Source organism: Myotis myotis, unplaced genomic scaffold (genome assembly GCF_014108235.1).
Source record: "Myotis myotis isolate mMyoMyo1 unplaced genomic scaffold, mMyoMyo1.p scaffold_m19_p_3, whole genome shotgun sequence".
Taxonomy (NCBI): domain Eukaryota; kingdom Metazoa; phylum Chordata; class Mammalia; order Chiroptera; family Vespertilionidae; genus Myotis; species Myotis myotis.
Window position 1 is genome coordinate 117,332,617 of NW_023416335.1, and position 20,505 is coordinate 117,353,121.

General features: G+C 38.8%; 1 protein-coding gene across 1 annotated transcript in view; it reads right to left on the reverse strand.

Annotated features, from left to right (window-relative positions):
• ATP8A2 (ATPase phospholipid transporting 8A2) overlaps positions 1–20,505 on the reverse strand; it is a 701,182-nt gene that overhangs the window by 491,438 nt on the left and 189,239 nt on the right. The window contains exons 11-14 of the mRNA XM_036300527.1: positions 15,079–15,244; positions 10,340–10,467; positions 8,502–8,579; positions 2,378–2,466 (exon numbers count right to left, since the gene is read on the reverse strand). Of these exons, the coding sequence (XP_036156420.1) occupies positions 2,378–2,466; positions 8,502–8,579; positions 10,340–10,467; positions 15,079–15,244 (461 nt within the window). The remainder of the gene's footprint in view (positions 1–2,377; positions 2,467–8,501; positions 8,580–10,339; positions 10,468–15,078; positions 15,245–20,505) is intronic.

Here is a 20,505-nt window from a genome sequence, read left to right on the forward strand (position 1 = left end):
ACATCAAGAAATAAGAAAACTTTTAAACAACCTAACTTTAGTCATCAAAGAACTAGGAAAAGAACAAATAAACCCCAAAGTTAGTAGAAGAAATAACAAAGACCAGGGAAGAAATAAATGAAAGACTAAAAGACAAAAGAAAAGATCAATAAAACTAAGAGCTGGTTCAATTAAAAGCATGGGCAAATCTTTCACTAGATTCACACACACACACACACAAAGGGAGATCTCAAAATCAGAAATGAAAGAGAGATTATGATTGATAACATACAAACACAAAGGATCAAAAGAGACTACTATGTACAGCTATACACCAACAAATTGTATAATCTATAAAAAAAAATGGATAAAACAATCTACCAAGACTGAATCATGAAGAAATAGAACATCTGAACAGATCCATTACTATTAAGGAGATTAAATTTAAAAAAAAAAAAAAACTTCCAACAAACAAAAATTCCAGACCAGACAGCTTCACTGGTGAATTCTCCCAAACACTCAAAGAAAAATTAATACCAATCATTCTCAAATTATTCCATAAATATAAAAGAAGAAAAAATTTCCAAACTCATTTTCTGTTGCTAGCATTACCCAGATACCAAAACCAGACAAAAACACCACATGAAAAGAAAATTATGACCACTATCCCTAATGAACATAGATCCTCAACAAAAATCCTTAAAAAAATAGTCACAAATCAAATTCAATAATACATTAAAAGGATCAAACACCATAATCAAGTAAACTTTATTCCAGGGATGAAGGTGATTCGACATATGCAAATCGATCATTGGCATACATTACAGTAAAAAAAAAAAAAAAATGAAGGATAAAAATCATATGAACATCTCAATACGTTCAGAAAACACATTTGACAAAATTCAATATCCATTGATGATTAAAAATGCTCAAGAAGTGGGTGCAGAGGGAACATACCTCAACATAATAAAGGCCATATGTGATTAAGTCCACATCTAATATCATACTCAATAGTAAAAACTGAAAGCCTTTTTTCCTAAGAGCAGGAACAAGTCAGGGTGCCCATTCTTACCACTTTTATTCAACATTGACAGGCAAGAAAAAGAAATAAAAGGCATCCAAATGAGAAAGAAGTGAAACTCTATTTGCAGATGACATCATAAGAACTGAATGCCCTAAAGACTCCACCAAAAACACTATGAGAACTAATAATCAAAATTAGTAAAGTTGCAGGACACAAATCAAACACAAAATCTGTTGCATTTATATACATTAATAATGAACTATCAGAATGATATATTAAGAAAACATCACTCCCTGGCTTGTGTGGCTCAGTTAGTTGGGGCTTCATCCTGTGCACCAAAAGGTTGTGGGTTCGATTCCTGGCCAGGGCACATACTTACGTTGAAGGTTTGATCCGTGGGTCAGGGTGCATATGGGAGGCAAACAGTAGAAGTTTCTCTCTCACATCCATGGTTTTCTCTTTCTCTCTCCATTCCCCTCTCTCTAAAATCATTTTTTAAAACATATCCTTGGGTGAGTATTTGAATTTTTGAAAAAAAAAAATCACATTTACAATTGTATCAAAAAATACCTAAAACTATAATATATTAATGAAAGAAACTGAAGAAGGCACAAATAAATAGATACTTCATGCTTATGGATAAAAAGAATGTATATTATTAAAATGTCCATATTACCTGAAGAAATCTACAGATTCAATACAATCTCTACCAAAATGTCAATGGAGTGGCGCCGCTGGTGTAGTGGTATCATGCAAGATTCCCAAAATGTCAATGGTGTTTTCATAGAAATAGAACAAACAATCCTAATATGTATGGGACTACAAAATAACCAAATTGCCAAAGCAATCTTGAGAAAGAAGAACAAAACCGGAGGCATCACGCTCTCTGATTTCAAACTATATTACAAAGCTATAGTAATTAAAGCAGTATGGTGTTGACATAAAAACAGATCAATGGAATAGAATAGAGAGCCCAGAAATACACCCACACATTTATGGTTAACCAATGTATTACAAAGGAGCCAAAAATAAACAATAGGGAAAGAACAGTCTCTTCAATAAGTGATTTTGGTAAACTTGAGAGCCACATGCAAAATAATAAAACTGGATCTTCTATCTTACACCATACACAAAAATTAATGGATTAAAGACATAATACTTTAACTATAAAACTCCTAGAAAAAAAAAATAAGTGGCAACTTTAGTTCCTTGACATTGATCTTGGGAAAGATTTTTTGGGTTTGGCACTAAAAGCTTATACATATCTTTTCAAACTCTCAGAAAGTCAAAGTATTTGACTAAGCAGATAAAAATAAACTTATTTTGTTGGGAAAAAAACAAATCAATTTTTCAATAAGTAATAAACACACTTACCCATAGGTTACTCCAGCAATGCTGCATTTCTTGAAGTTCATAATATTGCATGTAAGAGTTCCAGTTTTGTCAGAAAACAGGTATTTAACCTAAATCAAAGAATAAGAGAAACATACATACATCAAAAATATAATAAGATGCAAAAACCAATAAATAAAGTCTTTAGTCTATTTTTTTCAAAATCTGTATAAATTTTCAAAGGTAAATTTCCTTCAATCAAGCAAAATATATTTTAGAATTGCATAGATATCCTATCTAATAAAAGAGAAACATGGTAATTGGCGTACGACCGCTACCCTTCCCATTGGCTAATCAGGGCACTATGCAAATTAACTGTCAGCCAAGAAGGCAGCCGGCAGCCAGGCAGCTTGAAACTAACATGAGGCTTGCTTGCTTCAGTGACGGAGGACTCCAACGTTCCCCGCCTGCCGCCACAGGCCTCTGAGCTGCAAGCAACTATGTAACAAACATAGAAGCTAAACAAAACCCCAGAAACCTGCCGGGCTTCAGCCAGCAGGATCGCAACATTGTAAGCAAAGGCCAGAAACCTACTTTCAGCAGCGGAGGCCTAAGAGCTGGAGCCAAGCCTCAAAGCTAAAGCTGGCCCAGAATAAAAAAGAAAAAAAAAAGAAAAAAAGGAGTGGTTGGGAGCTTCAGTCACCCCCAGGCTGAAAACAGCCCTCAGCTCCTCACCCAGACTGGCCAGGCACCCCAGTGGGGACCCCCACCCTGAAGGGTGTGTGACCAGCTGCAAACAGCCATCATCTCCTCACCCAGGCTGGCCAGGCACCCCAGTGGGGACCCCCACCCTGATCCAGGACACCCTTCAGGGCAAACCAGCCAGCACCCACCCATGCACCAGGCCTCTACCCTGTATAGTAAAAGGGTAATATGCCTCCCAGCACTGGGATCAGCGTAGCCGCGAGGTCTCCCGGCACCAGGATCAGCGTGACAGGGGGCAGCGCCCAAACCCCCTGATCGCCCTGCGGCTCTGTGTGTGACAGGGGATGGCGCCCCAAACCCCCCCCCCCCTCCACGGGCCCTGCTCTGTGTGTGATGTGGTAGAGCCATAACCTCCCCATCGGCCCTGCCCTGGGTGTGAGAGTGGCGGCACCCCAACCCCCTGATCGGCCCTGCTCTGTGGGTGATAGAGGGCGGTGCCCCAACCCCCTGATGGGCCCTGCTCTGTGCATGACAGGGGGCAGAGCCCCAACCCCCTGATTGGCCCTGCTCTGTGCATGACAGGGGGAAATGCCCCAACCCCCTGACTGGCCCTGCTCTGTGCATGACAGGGGGTGGCACCGCAACCTCTCCATCGACCCTGCCTTGAGTGTGACGGGGATGGTGCCCCAACCCCCCAATCGGCCCTACCCTGAGTGTGACTGAGGGTGGCATCACAACCTCCCGATCGCCCTGTTCTGTGTATGACAGGGGGCGGCGCCCCAACTCCCCAATTGGCCCTGCTCTGAGCACGACCAGGGGCTGCACCTAGGGATTGTGCCTGCCCTCTGCCACCGGGAGCAGGCCTAACCCAGCAGGTCGTTATCTCCCAAGGGGTTCCAGACTGCGAGAGGGCACAGGCCAGGCTGAGGGGCCCCCCTCCCCCTCCAAGTGCAGAAATTTTTGTGCACCAGGCCTCTAGTTATATATAACAATCATAATTAAATATTATTAAATTAATATATTCTAATGCTTAGACCACTTAAAAACGTTTTTCAATAGCTACTTATAGAGTCTAATTGTGTGGAAATGCACAAAGGAGACTCAGTAACAGCCCTGGAGCCATTATCCTATATAATAATAAGCCAGAGACCATAACAGTGTCACGACCATAATGACCGTTAGATCAGGACCACCATGGCCCCTTGTTGGACTGACCCCGTCCCCCAGCAAGCAGTTAGAGGTGATCAGGCAGGCAGAGTGGTTAGGGGCAATCAGGTAGGCAGGCCAGCAGTTAGGGGTGATCAGGTAGGCACACGGCCCCTCACTGGGCTGGCCCCATCCCCAAGCAAGTGGTTAGGGGTGATCAGGCAGGCAGACAGAGTTGTTAGGGGTGATGAGGCAGGCCGACCAGCAGTTAGGGGCAATCAGGTAGGCAGATGGCCCCTCGCAGGGCTGGCCCTGCCCCCCAGCAAGCAGTCAGGGGTGATCAGGTAGACAGGCAAGTGGTCAGGGGTGATCTGGCAGGCAGGGAGAGGCAGTTAGTGGTGATCAGGCAGGCAGGCAAAGTGGTTATGGACGATCAGGCAGGAAGGCAGAGAGGTTAGGGGTGATCAAGCAGGCATGCAGAGAAGTTTGGGGCGATCAGGCAAGCAGGTAGAGTAGTTATGGGTGATCAGGCAGACAGGGGAGCAGTTAGGGGCATCAGGCAGGCAGGCAGAGGGGTTAGGGGCAATCAGGCAGGCAAGCAGGTGAGCGGTTAGGAGCCAGAGGTCCTGGATTGCGAGAGGGATGTCCAACTGCAGGTTGGACATCCCCAAGGGGTCCCGGATTGGAGATGGTGCAGGCCAGGCTGAGGGACACCCACCCCTACACAAATTTCATGCACTGGGCCTCTAGGAAATCTATAAGCATTTAAGTTCTGCCAAGAGGCATCTCAAAGACACATGTCATTTTTCAAGATATTCACATGATCTCATACAGTATTCTCTCCTAATGTCCAATATGTCAAGACAACAAGTTCAGACTTTGGCAACCCTGAAATATCTCTTTTTAAGACTCCGTCTCCTAGTTGGGTTAAGAAGGCATATCCTGAGCAGCAAAGAACAAACATCACACTTCTCAGTCACTGTCACCATTAAGATTACATGAAGGCAGCATGGAACTGCTATAGATTACATAACTTTCCAAGATATGAAATTTTATGAATTTAATTTTATGAATTTAATGCATTAAACTCTCAATATACAAAGGTAAAAAGAAACTTCTGGAGGAGGCCAACAAGCCAACCATTTTCACATAAGTGCATAAAAAGAGGTGAACTCCCAATGTACATGTGCTGTGAGAACTATGTCCTCCCAGAGAAGAGAGCAAAGAACTCAGAAGGAGATAGTTCAGGTTCTGAATAATAATTAGTTGGTGGACTCTTAAAAAAGTCACCTCATCCTTCTTCGGCTCAGTTTCCACATCTATGAAAAAAAAGGATCTGGCCAGAAGATATGTAACATCATTCTATGGGTAATATTCTGGGACATTATATTATGGATTGGTGAGGGGGGAGTAACTAACAGAATTGTCTCCAGTTTCTCAGTGGTTTTATTTTTTTTAGATTAATATTTAGGGAGGCAGGGGGGAGAGAGAGAGGTGGGGGGAGGGAGAGATTTGTTGTTCCAATTATTTATGTACACATTGGTTGTTTCTTGTATATGCCCTGACCAGGGATAGAACCCACAACCCTGGCATATCAGAACAATGCTCAACCAACTGAGCTACCCGCCAGGGCCCTTATGTGTTTTCTAAAGAGTGTTCATAACTGTTGCTGGATGCTGGACGTACTCCAGGGACCCCAAAGGAAGCCATGTGTTTCTGTTTTATAAAAGAGGATTAATAACATGAATTGTACTCTGTACTTTTTCTTAATTATACAATATTGTTATTTTTAAAGCAATTAAAAGGCATTTAGGTAAAGAAACATTTTTTTAAGAAAGATGATTAATGCTCCTAAAGAAATATAAAATTACATAGAAATAGAAAATTAGTATACTATAGGTAATTAATACTTTATAAATAAGTTTTTATATGAATTTTATATGCAGTAAGTCAAGGTATAAAAATTCCAGTAGAATCAGTCTTCTAATAAAGTGTTTCTGCCTTGTTTTTAAAGATTAAATTAAAATATTAAAAAATGAAAAATTTATAATAAGAAATTATCAAGATTTGCTATCACTCTGCCTACTGAATTTTAACTTATAAGTTCCAACTCAAAACTACTTCACCATGCAATTCCACTTGGGTATTTATCTGAAAAAATCCAAAACTAACTCAAAAACATATCTGCACCCCAATGTTCATGCAGCATTATTTACAATAGCCAAGATATAGAAGCAACCTAAGTGTCCATCAATAGACAAATAGATAAAGAAGTGGTACATGGGGGGGGGGGGGGGAGGATAAGGACACATATACAATACCTTAATCAATAAAGGGAAAAAAAGAAGGCCAGGCATTTAAAGACTGACCATAATTTAATTCCTGAGGCTAGAACAATGTAATCAAATTATTTTTAAAAATTATTTTAAGAAAATCTGATTTTATCTGAATGTAAGGTAATATAAAATATAGAGATATGTTACCTTCATATGCAGACATTTTAATTAGTGATGAATCTATTCATGAATCTAATTAATATGTATAACACAATTATATCTGAGTACTATAATAATAAAACAAATGAAATATAGTAATCTGACTTAAAGACTTGTACCTAGAGAAAGGTATATATTTTAAATAAATTTCCTTTTATAAAATAAAAGAAGCGGTACATATATACATTGGAATATTATTCAGCCATAAAAAATAATATCTTATAATTTATCTTGCCATTTGTGAGAGCATGGATGGACCTAGAGCAGCCGTGGGCAAACTACGGCCCGCGGGCCGGATGCGGCCCACTTGAAATGAATAAAACTATTGAAAAAAAAGACCGTACCCTTTTATGTAATGATGTTTACTTTGAATTTATATTAGTTCACACAAACACTCCATCCATGCTTTTGTTCCAGCTCTCCGGTCCAGTTTAAGAACCCATGTGGCCCTCGAGTCAAAAAGTTTGCCCACCCCTGGCCTAGAGGCTATTATGCTAAATGAAATTAGTCAGACAAAGAAAAACAAACACCATATGATTTCACTTACATGTGGAATCTAAAAAATAAATGAACAAACGAAACAGAAACAAACTCATACATACAGAGAACAAATTGATGGCTGCCAGATGGGAAGGGGTGGGTGGATGGGTGAAAAAGGTGAAGGAACTAAGAAGTACTAATTGGCGGTTATAAAATAGTCATGGGGATGTAAGTACAGCATAGAGGACATAGTGAATAATATGATAACTATGGTTAGTGTCAGATGGATACTAGACTGAGCAGGTTGATCACTTTGTAAGTTATATAAATACCTAGTCACTATGTTGTACACCAGAAATTAATATAATATTAAATTTCAACTGTAATTGAAAAATAAAAATTACTTCCCCAGGCACCCAATAAGGATGAATTATTTCATACTAGTGCTTCTTGAGCCCGTTCAGTCCTTCAGGTCCAGTTCAGTGGCACCTGAGAACAATGATATACTAAGCACTGTGCAAATTAACCAAAGACTTTGTCTCAGGCACATCCATACACCATAATGGGCTTGAAAGTTTCAAGAGGAAAACAGGCAATATATCACTATCATGTCTCTTATTTTATTGTATTTATGTTTGGGAAGATTGTTATAGGGACATAGAAAAGAGATGAACTAACTATCTGGAAAACTGGGGGAAAATTTCAAACAGAAGGTAAATTTAGTCTGATGTATATAGCAACCAACTTACAGGGTAGTTGGGAGGTTTCAATAAGATGTATAAAGTGAAATTAAAATCTTTAATTGCAATGCATTCAAAAGAGATAGTAGCTTGTAGTAATTTCAACATAAGAGGAAAACATAATGCAAAGCACAACTCAGTAAAGTAATTGGGGTTCAGGGGGAATGGTGGAAAAGACAGTGGTTCCCTGGAATATTTCAGAAACAAAATCCGGAACATGTAAGAGATTTAACAGATACTTGTCCTTCAAAAACCTACCTGTTTTGTAGGGTTAAACAATATCTGAGAATCTTAACCACTGTTCTCTCTAACATTTGCTCCTAACAATTTTAATAGTCCAAAAGAATACTGTACTGTATTTTTCTACTAAATTTTTTGCAGGTACCTCCTAAGCGATAAGATCTATGCAAGCCTAAAAATGCAATTCAAAACTGATTAACGTTTATATTTAATAGTACTTTCAAACACTAAATAGCTCTTCAGACATCAAACCACATTCATATAGAAGTAATTTTGCAAAAATCTCTCCATGGTTCTTCTAACACTAGTCTCCCCTCACACTCATGTCACCAATACCAAAGTTCCCAAAGAGTTTCTCACCTGACCAAGCTCTTCATTAAGGTTTGACGTCCTGGCCATAGCAGGAGTGTCATTTTCAATATAATACATATCTGTGTCCTGGAGAGAGAAGAGTGGCCCTTCAGAAAATGTATAACATTAATCCTTCATTTAGATTAAAAATAGATACTATAAGTGCTAATTTTTAATTTTGGGTTAAAAATACCGTGGCAATTATTATAGAGAAGCACTGTGATACCAGGAGAAAACATGGTATTTATATACAGATTATTTGGTTTCAAGATGAGAATTTCATGACCTAGACTAACTCATATTCTAAGCTCAGCTAATACCCAATTTACAGAATTATTATGAGGATCAAATAAAAATGTACACGACCCCTTCTACTCTTTTCAAATATCTGGTGACAGGAGACTTGACTTTGAATGGTAGGCACACAATGCAATACACAGATGATGTGTTACAGAACTGTACACTTGAAACCTATATAATTTTATTAACCAATGTCACTCCAGTAAATTTAATAAAAATTTAAAAAATAATAATGAAAAATTTTAAAATGTCCATGAAAGCACCTGAGCTGCATATACAGGCTGCTGAAGTCAAGAGCTTAATGACAATGACAGCTCCTTAAAAATTCCGCTTCTGCCCTAGCTGGTTTGGCTTAGTGGATAGAGAGTCGGCCTATGTTGGCCATGGGCTGAAGGGTCCCAGGTTAGATTCTGGGCAAGGGCAATGTATCTCAGTTGCAGGTTCGACCCCTGGCCCTGGTCAGGGTGCATGTAGGAGGCAACCAATTGATGTGTCTCTCTCACATCGATGTTTCGCCCTCTGTTTCTCCCCTCCTTGCCACTCTCTCTAAAAATCAATGGAAAAATATCCTCTGGTGAGGATTAACAACAATAAATAAATAAATAAATAAATAAATAAATAAATAAATAAATAATTTAAACCCACAGGACCAGCCTGATGCCTTTGAACTTGAAACCAGAATGGACCAGGTCACATGTGCTGCTTAAAATTCAGGGCAAAGCATCTTGGTTGTTTTTAAACTAGGTGAGTGTATTCTTTTTGTTGTGCATGCAGTCTTCCTGGACTGGATTGGTCACCCTGGGCTCTGGGGCGGGCCCTTAGGGAGTTGGGAAATGCAGGAGTGAAGAGATCTACTAGTAAGTGCTTGTTATCAAAGATCCCCCAAGTCTTGATGAGGAGATACATGGGATTATTTGAGTATGAGTTGGATTGTCTAGAAGTTTTCTGAGTGGAGTTGCATTGGAGTTGAGTTCTTACATTTCCTAGAAACATGTTTTCTCATTAATTAATAAAGGCTTACTGTATAAAATGTAAAAAAAAAAAAAACAAAAACAAAAACAAAAAAAACAATGGAATTAAATTCCATTGTTCTTAACAATGGAATCCAAGTTTACTGTCACCATGAGTTTTGATATTTAATAAACACTGATATAGAAACACCTAAGAGGCCTTTCCTCAGCACTAATGAAACTTCAAAACATAAACAGTTATAGCCACTTCATCCCTGCTCACCAGAGGACAAGAATCTGTTAAGCACTCTGCCTCCATTTTCTCACTTAATTCTTACAAGAACCCTTTGAATAGGTTCAAATGCCCCACCCCCATTTCATTGATCCGGGAGCTGAGATGTTAGGTACCTAGTCACTGCTATCACTGGTTCAGGGACACCTTTGCCAGAGATCCCTGGCCAAATCATATTCATAAATTAGTTATATTATTCTTTTCTGGAAGCTCAAGTGAATGGCTAAGGTTCTGAGAGGGTATTAGAAAATTGTGGTTGACCTTTCTATAGTAGCTCAACTTTACAACTCTGCTGTGATACTCACCCAGTTTATGAAAAGGGCTTGAGTGTATTTCACAACCTCAAGAGTCACCAGCAGACTGATGGGGATAAGGTTGTTGTACAAGATGATGAATGTCAACAAGTTATATCCAAAATTATCTGAGTTTGTCTCTGTGGAAGAAAACCAGAATATCTGTATAGCTTTAGTTAGTCTCCACTAAGTTTCCTTTTATTTTATTATTTTGAAATTTCTCTAAAAGATACTCACACAAAAAAATTATTGGATTATGTATACATTTAGTCTGGCGTTAAAATAGTTATTGAGATTGGGGGGATGAAGGGACATTGGGGGGATAAGGACACATTTGTAATATCTTATTCAATAAAGGGAAAAAAATAGTTATTGAGCACCTGCTACATGGCACCAACTGTGAATACAAAGACTACTAATATACAATCCTTTCCAATAAAGAACTGGCTTCTAATAGGAGGTTGTGGGTAGGAGAGTAAGCAGAAGCAAGCATGTCCCCCAGTGTGACTGGCATCAGGTTACATCTGTTAAAGAGGTGTTCACAGGACATTGCAGAAGTGAGGACAGTCAGAGAAAGATAAACATCACATGATCTCACTCATATGTGGGATATAATGATCAACATAATTTGATAAACAAGAATAGATCCAGAGACAAATGGCAGGGGAGGGGGAGGAGAGTTAGAGAGCAACCAAAGGACTTGTATGCATGCATATTAACATAACCAATGGACACAGACACTGGGGCGGGGGGGGGGGGGGGGGCTTGCCTGGGGTGGGAATGGCTGGGGGAGGGGGGTCAATTGGGGAAAAAGGAGACATATGTAAAACTTTAGACAATAATTTAAAAAGACTATAATTATATATTTTATCCTTTCTTTTGGATTTAAAAACATGATGGCAAAAAATCATTAAAATTACATTGGTGAACTTTTTTTATAAAGATGTAATATATATGAGAGCACAAAGGAGTGAGGAGAGAATGAAGCTACATGAAGCAAAGAAATGACATAAGCTGGTAACTCAAATCCACAGGAAGAAATGAAGTAAATAGGTTAATGTAAAATAACTGCAGAAGTTTATTTCTTTTTTTGCTTTTTGCTTCTTTAAAAGGCATAAGATTATATAAGTCAATAATTACAACACCGTAATTGGGTTGATAGGTAGATGCAATATATGACAAAAATAGCATAAAGTAGGGGAGGAGACGGATCTATATTAAAGGAAATTTTCTGTATTGTACTGGAATTATATTAGTACTAATCTGAAGTAGATGCTAATAAATTAAGACATACATTAGAATCCCTAGAACAGTGATGGCGAACCTATGACATGCGTGTCAGAGGTGACACACGAACTCATTTTGGGTGACAAGCATCGACAGAGACAAAAAATTGCATAATTCAAATATTTGTCTCACGCAACGGCCAGAGTTGGGCATCACTCGAGTAATATTATTACTCACGTTACTCATGATCAATAATGCAATTCTAAAACCGGATGTAAACATGTACATCGGTGTTGCGTAGCAAAGATACATAGTGAAAACATCCAAGATACATTGTTCCAATATTGACATTAATATAAAAAGGTTAAGAATTGCACTATAGCCCTAACTGGTTTGGCTCAATGGATAGAGCGTCAGCCTGAGGACTCAAGGGTCCCAGGTTCGATTCCAGTCAAGGGCATGTACCTTGGTTGCAGGCACATCCCCAGTAGGGAGTGTGCAGGAGGCTGCTGATCGATGTTTCTCTCTCATTGATGTCTCTAACTCTCTATCCCTCTCCCTTCCTTTCTGTAAAAAAATCAATAAAATATATTTTTTTAAAAAAAATTTTTTTAAAAAAGAATTGCACTATAAAGAGATTAATATTTACTCATGACATTTTATTTTTACTCAAGTGACAAAATGCCCAATTCTGGAAACGGCCTCATTATTGTCAATATGTGCCTAGGGTAAGCTTCCCGTGCATTCGGGTGCATTCGGCAAACGGACGCACTTGATCGCCATGTTCATAGGAGACAGGAGTGGGAGGGTTAGAAGAAAAAGATATACAGCGCAACAGTGCTCGACGAGACATTCTGCGTGCTGGGTAATTGATTACAGCACCATATATTTGTTAGTTATACATACTATCTTTGCATTGTTTTGCACCAGGAGTCAGTGCAACAACACTGCAAAAAGTCAACAACCCTGCATAAAGTTAATAGGTAAGAAACCTATCAACCTTTTATAAAAAACGCCGTGATTTATATTTATTTATTTTTGCAGCCTTGTGATTGAGAATCAAAACATAAGAAAGCAAGATTGAATGATAAAGGAAGTGGAAGTAGCAGTAGCTGACCCTTTTAAGACATAGGGACCGAGATGTACAGGATTGTCGACAGAAACAACAGATCATTGTGCATACTGCGTAATGAAATGGTAGTAAGCAGAATGTGGAATATAAAGAGACATTTTGAAACTAATCATTGTCAGCTCTTGAAAAAAGGTATCGATGAAAGGAAGGAATACATTTCTAGGCAGCTACACCTCTATAAAAGTCAATCAATTCCATCATTAGATTTGTAAGATGCTCTACAAATTTAACATAAGCAAGTTACTGTATTGCTCACTCCATACTCAGCATGGAAAAGCCCTCATTGATGGAGAATTTATTAAGGAAACATTTCCAAGATGTGCACCAGCTCTATTTCATGATATGAAAAATAAAGATGATATTATTAAAAGAATTTCTGAGTTACCACTCAGGAGAAATACTATCAAAGACAGAATAATAGATCTTAACAAAAACGTACAACATCAATTTAAAAAAGACTTAAATAGTTGTAAATTTTTTTGATTTCTCTTGATGAAACTACTGATGTCACATCAAATGCTCGGTTGGCCATTATTGCTAGATATTCTGATGGTCTCACAATGAGAGAAGAGTTGATAACGTTAGAATCAGTGCCAATAAGTACATCAGGAAACAAAATATGTAAGGTTGTTATAAAAACATTCAGTGACCTAAACATTGATATCTCTAAAATTGTGTCAGTCACGACAGATGGGGCACCAAATATGGTGGGAAAAAATGTGGGATTCCTGAAATTGTTTATGGAAGCTATTAGACATCCACTTGTACCTTTTCATTGCATTATCCATCAGGAGGTGTTGTGTGCCAAATCGGGATTCTCAGAATTGAATGATTTAATGTCAGTTGTAACAAAAATTGTGAATTTTATAGCTTCTCGACCCCTTCACAAGCGAGAATTTTCTGCACTTTTACAGGAAGTTGATTCAACCTATGGTGGACTACTGATATTCAATAATGTGAGATGGCTGAGTCGAGGTAAAGTACTTGAGCGATTTGTGGAGTGCTTTGAAGAAATTACGGTATTTATTGAGAAGGAGGATCTGGCAAACTTTCCTCAGATCAATGATCATAAGTGGGGCAGCAATTTGATGTTTTTTACAGATCTCTCTGTTCATATGAATGAACTGAACTTAAAATTACAAGGTTTTGGCAAAAGTATTGACGTTATGTTTGGATACATCAAATCTTTTGAAAGTAAATTTAAAATTTTCAAGCGAGATATTGAAACTAAAACTTATAAGTATTTTCCTCGGATAAAAAAGTATTTCGAGAAGGCCACTACAACGAGTGTAATGGAGTCTATACTTATGTACCAGAATATAGTAAACTCATTATTTGAACAGTTCAGCAAAAGATTCGACCAATTTAGAAGCCTAGAACAGACCATTAAAATAATTAAGTATCCGGATGTAGTTGTTTACAGTACTTTGGAATTAAAGGATTTCCAATGGATGCAAATTGACGATTTAGGCATGCAACTTGCAGATTTTCAAGGTAGCATCTGGACTCATGTGTTTGTTGACTTAAGGTCGAAACTTGAAAATCTGGAACGAAATCGTTTGAATAATGAAGAAGAGTGCAACTACGAACAAGAAATTTTGAGAGCTTGGAACAGAGTACCTGACACTTTTAGCGACATAAAAAATCTAGCGATGGCTTTGCTAACAATTTTTTCATTAACATATTTTTGTGAGACTTTGTTCTCAGCATTCAATAATATTAAAATGAACAAAAGAAACCGGCTAACAGATGAAGTTAGTGGTGCTTGCTTGGCCTTGAAGTGCACGAAGTGTGAACCTGCAATCGAAGAATTAGCAGACAAACTTCAGCACCAAAAAAGTCACTAATTTCTAGTTTTTGTACCATCTGATTATCATTGTTTTTATTATTATTTTTTTCCTAAATGTACTTTGTTTTTCTGTTTTTGTTCATTTTATACATATTTTTTTGGTTGATTTTTCTTTGTTAAATGGCATTTAAATATATAAAATAAATATCAAAAATATAAATCTTTTTTTACTATGGTTGCAAATATAAAAAAAAAAAAATTATGAATATTTCTATATGTGACATGGCACCAGAGTTAAGTTAGGGTTTTTCAAAATTTTGACACGCCGAGCTCAAAAGGTTCGCCATCACTGCCCTAGAACAACCCTAAGAAAATAACTCAAAAATATAGTTTAAAATAATCACTTGAATATAAAACAATCCCCAAATGCATCCCTCTTCACTTCATTACATGACTACTAATCTTTCAATTATCCTTGATAGGCTGGCATTATACAGAGTAGCCAAAGGGCAGAGAAAGATGGCATGGCCACCACACGTGCTTAGAAAGATTTCCCGAAAATGTTTTGTCCTACTTCAACAAGCAATCCATCCCAAGACTTACCCAACTTCTTGATGTACCAGTTTCTTCCACCTTGAGACCCATTCCAGTATAGGGCCCCTGCTGAGCTCACCAAGGCCATGACCAACAGGATGCCAAACAACACCAGAATCTGCACATTGGTCACTTTCTCAACATTCGATCTCTTGAGAGGAGCTTTGGTGGAATTCTGTACAATAGCATTTAAAGTCCATGAGGATCACAGAACAGACTCGGGGGCAAGGAGTGGGGAGAAAAGGAGGTAAGTTACACAAATTCAACTCATAAAAAGTAAGATTGTATTTTTGCCAAATAATCAATGACATTCTTAAAATGTACCATATTCCTGAATCAGCAGCTAGTTTTATTTTTTATTTATTTTTATTTTTTTGCTTCTAGGTGGTGTTTGTTTTGGGAAAAAAAATGATTTAAATTCTTTATTGTTGAAAGTATTACAATGTCTCCTTTTTCCCCAATGACCTCTCCCCACCCACTCTTGCCCCCCAGCACAGGCCCTCACCCCCCTACTGTCTGTTTCCATTGATTTTGCTTATATGCATGCATACAAGTTTATTTTAAATAAAGATGACAGAAGACACACTCTATCATTTTCAAGAACACATTTCAACTCTACTTGTTTCAGTCAAATTTAAAGAAATCAGAATATTGCTAATTCAAGAAAAACTTAAATATTTGATATTGTAAAGCTTTGGAAAGAATTTTCAAAGTAATAACATAGCTCCATAATTAATAGACAAAGATAAACTGTGAAAGTACATATTTAATTGAGAAAAGACATACAAACACATACACATCAATAACGTAAAATAGAATGTCAACAGGTGTCGAAATAAATGGATGGGCAAATAATTCATTTGGAAATTGAACAAGAAACAAGCAGGAAGAGTCAGGAAAGTTCTAGTAGCCAGAAGAAATTTGAATGAAGTCCTGAATCATAAACAGGATATAAACAGGAAAATAAAACAAAAGCAGAAAGTCAACCCAACGTCTGTAAATGTGCATAGTTGGATTTCTCACTGCTGCTAGAGAAAGGAGCCCAGCTAGAACAGAGGCCAGTGTTGGGTAGTGAGTTTAGACATATTCATTAAAGCCAGATTCAAGGACCACTGCACTGCAACAATGTTGGCTTTGAAGCTGAAGTGGGGAAGGAGGTCATGAGACAGGGAATTCAAACAGCCTCTAGAAAGTCAGAAAAGGCAGAGAATATTCCCCTCTAGAGCCTTCCCAGGTGCTCTATTGGAAGGAGTGCTGCCTGCAGACACCTGATATCAGACTTCTAACCTGCAGAATGGTAACATAACAACTTCAGATTGTTTTAAGCTTAAATGTGTGTAAGTTGTTAGAGCAGCAATAGGAAACTAACACAGTAATACAATGGATGGTAATAAGCCACTCCTGGAGAGTGGTGAGCAGAGCCTAGATAAAATCAGAAAACCAGAAGTAGACAGGGAGATGGGCACAGGACCTACAGTCTGCAGGTCTCCCTCCATGAGTCATGATCCCGTCTCTTTAGAGGCAACACTGATTTGCAAAGATCAGGTGGTTTGAAACCTTAAGGCACTAATGGGTCATTAAAATGGTGCCTTGTGCCAAAATGAAGTCAGAACTCTCCACCTGGCTCAATTTACCTGAACATTAACAGAGCTAGGATGAAAAATGTCTCTGAAAAGAAGAATACAAATAAAGTCACAATGTGAAAATAAAATCAAGATGAAAATAAAAGGTAATTCCTCAGTTCCATAGAAAAACTCATACAACAACTCTGAAATTACCTGAATTCTATCACCAACCTCAGAAACGCTACTCTTATGGTCATGGTTTTCTGTGGGGGTGGGGAGATGGGGAAGTGTCTTACTGGCCATTTTGAAAAGCTAAGTCCATTAAGGTATCTTAACAGCACAACAGCATTTTCCTTTCTATACTCTTTTCTCCCTTTCACTTTAGTTCTCTAAATTATTTTCCCTTAACACACTTTTTAAAATTCCTCTAAAATATAAATGAAAATCCATTAGTAAAAACTGACCTAGCACCAGTCAAATACCATCTAAAGGTCAATGGAAGACACATCACCTCTGGCCTCAGGTCAAGAGCCAAGAGACCAGTTGCAAGATTGCCTATCCCCATCTTTTATAACTAAAGATGATCTTTCTTATAATTTCTAATAGACATTCATTAGAGGCACAGGCAGAAAAAATTTACAATAAATGTCATTTTCTATGACTCCATTCATTTATGAATTTCTGATCTTCTCCAGTGGTTAAATCCTGACCAGTTAACAGGGCTGAGAAAAGTTATCTTTCATGCAATACAAGAGGCTGAAACCTCAGGCTTCAACACATGCGCCTTGTAGAAAGCCAAGCTGTGCCTACTCATCCCTATATGCTGACCATGTCGGCTGACAAGGATGAGCTTATAATGTGAAATTCTGACTAGCATTATAAGGCCTGTAAAATTCTTAGAACGCATTGCTACTTCTGAGTAATGGAGTTCTTAATAGAAACAGGCCAAGTGTTAGATTCTGTAAAAGCTTATATCTGACCTGAATTTTACACATTTCATTTCCTCCTAAGAAAGAAGTCACTAGAGTACTAGTTAGAACATGGACTCGAACCAGACTGCCAAATCCCAGCTCTCTCTCACTGGTGTGTAACTTTGGTAACCTACTTGGACACTGTGTGCCTCAGTGTCCTCATCTAAAAAATGGAAATAATAGTATCTTCCTCATAGAGCCATTGTGAGGAATGAATGAGTTAATACATGCAAATTCCTAGAACAGTACATGGGGCACTGTTTGCTGCAATTACTATAATATCTCTCTTTCCCATTCAATCAACCAACAGAAACAACAGACATTGAAATATTTCTACATGTAACTACACTAAACATGAAACAAGGGAACTGTGAAGAACAGAAGGCATTGAGGTGAGAGTTTGAAAAACAAGAACAAAGTAAAAGAGCCCGTAAGCAACCATGTTTCCTCTCTGTGGCCAAATAGCACAAGTACAGACAAAAATGTTATTTCCCAAACAGGATGGCTTCCACTATGTCTGTTAATCCCCTGTGAAAGCACATCATTTTTACTACTCGTTTCAGCCTTATAGGCACAGAGACTGTAGCACAGACACTTCTGGGCCTTTCCATTATTCTGTACTTAAAGAATCAGCATGTAATAAAGCTTGCAAATAGGTTTATCACATCTTGGTGCAAGGAAAAGTGCCCATCACACTCATGGGATGCAGATTTACAAGGTAACAGGACACACCTTGCTCGCTGAAGAGATGATGGGATCATTTTAAGTGTAACTTAATTATCTCATAGAACTTAGCTACAAAGCTCTGTTACCAACATATGATCTAGAAAAACAGTATTCCCCCCTTCAGAAACAACCAGTGTACCAGGAATCTTGAAGAACAGCTAAATTTGTAACATGCACAATCTAAAAACTAGACTTGGGGCCCTGCCCAAATTTAATCCCTGGATCTCTTTGTCATTACATTAAAAAAAGAAGTGGTCTGTGATTAGTGAAGTTTCAAAAGAGTTAGACAATGGAAGCTGGCACTGGACTGGGGAAATTAGAAAATACTAGTTAGGTAGCAGGGCACTATTTATCAAGATAGTCTTCATATACAGGCTGCTCAGAACCACCAAACTTAAAACTGTCTAACATGCCCTTGGGAGTGGGTGATGATCCAGCAGGAAGGATAGATCAGACACAGGTCAGATATACTGAATAATCTTAATCCAAGAGCTGCCTCTCAGCATTCACCAACTATTCACTTTTTAGCTGAATAGTTTTAGATCCCCCACTCCCACATACACTCATTCTGTAATCTTTCCACCACACCACCTAGAGTCCAACCATTCCAGGTCCAACACATCTCTATGTCCTTGCCCTCCTCCTTCAGAAGCTGTTCTCCTGGCCTTTGCCTTCCCCAGCAGAGGACACGCCTTCCCTGAAGGCCCCTCAAGAAGACTCGCATCCCTCAGATTCTGGGTAATATTACGGAATGTATATGTGGGACTCAGCAGTACTTCAGATATTTCATTTTTCTAATGCCATGTGAAAAACCCACTTGTTTTCAAAATTCATGCCATTTGGCGACACTGCCTTCAGCCTCTTCCCTCAGCAAGTCCTCCGACCAATGGCTTATGGCATCCATCTCTACCCCAGCCTTGACATGATCCAATCTTTAAAGTCACAGCATCGATCCATCAAATGCCATAGTCTCTCAGTCCTTTACTCCTCAACATCAAATGGCCTCCAACAGCTCTACCTTTAGCTTTCTACTCCCATGAATCACTCCCAGGTCTCCTCACTCTATAAACCTTCCACCCTAGGAACTTGAAGACAAGCACCCTACACACTGATCAACTGTCACTCAGAAACTCCAACAATCTTCTTCAACTTCACTCTCTAATCCTCCCCATCTATTGGGGTCTATCACTTCATCTGTTCTATCAATGGTTAACTCTCTCCTACATCATTTAACCTCAAAGAGTAGACCAACACAATAGCCTCCCTTCTCCAACTTTATTTCTAAAATGTGCTACTTAGTATCATTCTTAGTAGCTAGTCAACTGACGTGCTTAAACCTGGGTTGGCTGACCCTTCGATATGCACCCATAGTGCTTTGTAATGACACATATACAACAATGAACTCTCTACTTCATAATTCCCTGTTACTTCTCAGTGCCCATGGCTCCAGAGAATAAGGCTGGGCCTTTCAGTATTGTATCCATACAGCTTGGCACAAGACATGGTACATAGTAGTCACTTGAACATTTTTTAGTTAAGAAACATAGTCAAGTACTTGCTTTGGAAGGTATATAAAAGGCAAGATAAGCTTCAAAGCTAATTCTCATTAATAGTGACCATCCTATCTAATAAAAGAGAAACATGGTAATTAGCTGTACCTCCACTACCCTTCCCATTGGCTAATCAGGGCGATATGCAAATTAACTGCTAGCCAAGATGGCGGTCGGCAGCCAGGCAGCTTGAAGCGAACATGAGGCTTGCTTGCTTCAGTGACGGAGGACTCCAACGTTCCCCAGCTGCCGCTGCCGGCGTCTGAGCTTGCAGTTTGAAACACTGCTACAAATATAGAAGCTAAACAAAACCCCAGAAACCTGCTTTCAGCCAGCCTGGATCTCAGAGCTGGAGTTGAAACAGTGTTTCGATTATAGAACCCAAACAAACCAGATACCTGCTTTCAGCAGCAGAGGCCTCAGAGCTGAGGCCAAGCCTCAGAGCTAAAGCTGGCCCAGAATGAAAAAAAAAAAAAAAATGAAAAAAAGGAGCGGTTGGGAGCTTCAGTCACCCGCCAGCCTGAAAACAGCCCTCAGCCCCTCACCCAGACTGGCCAGGCACCCCAGTGGGGACCTCGACCCTGAAGGGTGTGTGACCAGCTGCAAACAGCCCTCATCCCCTCA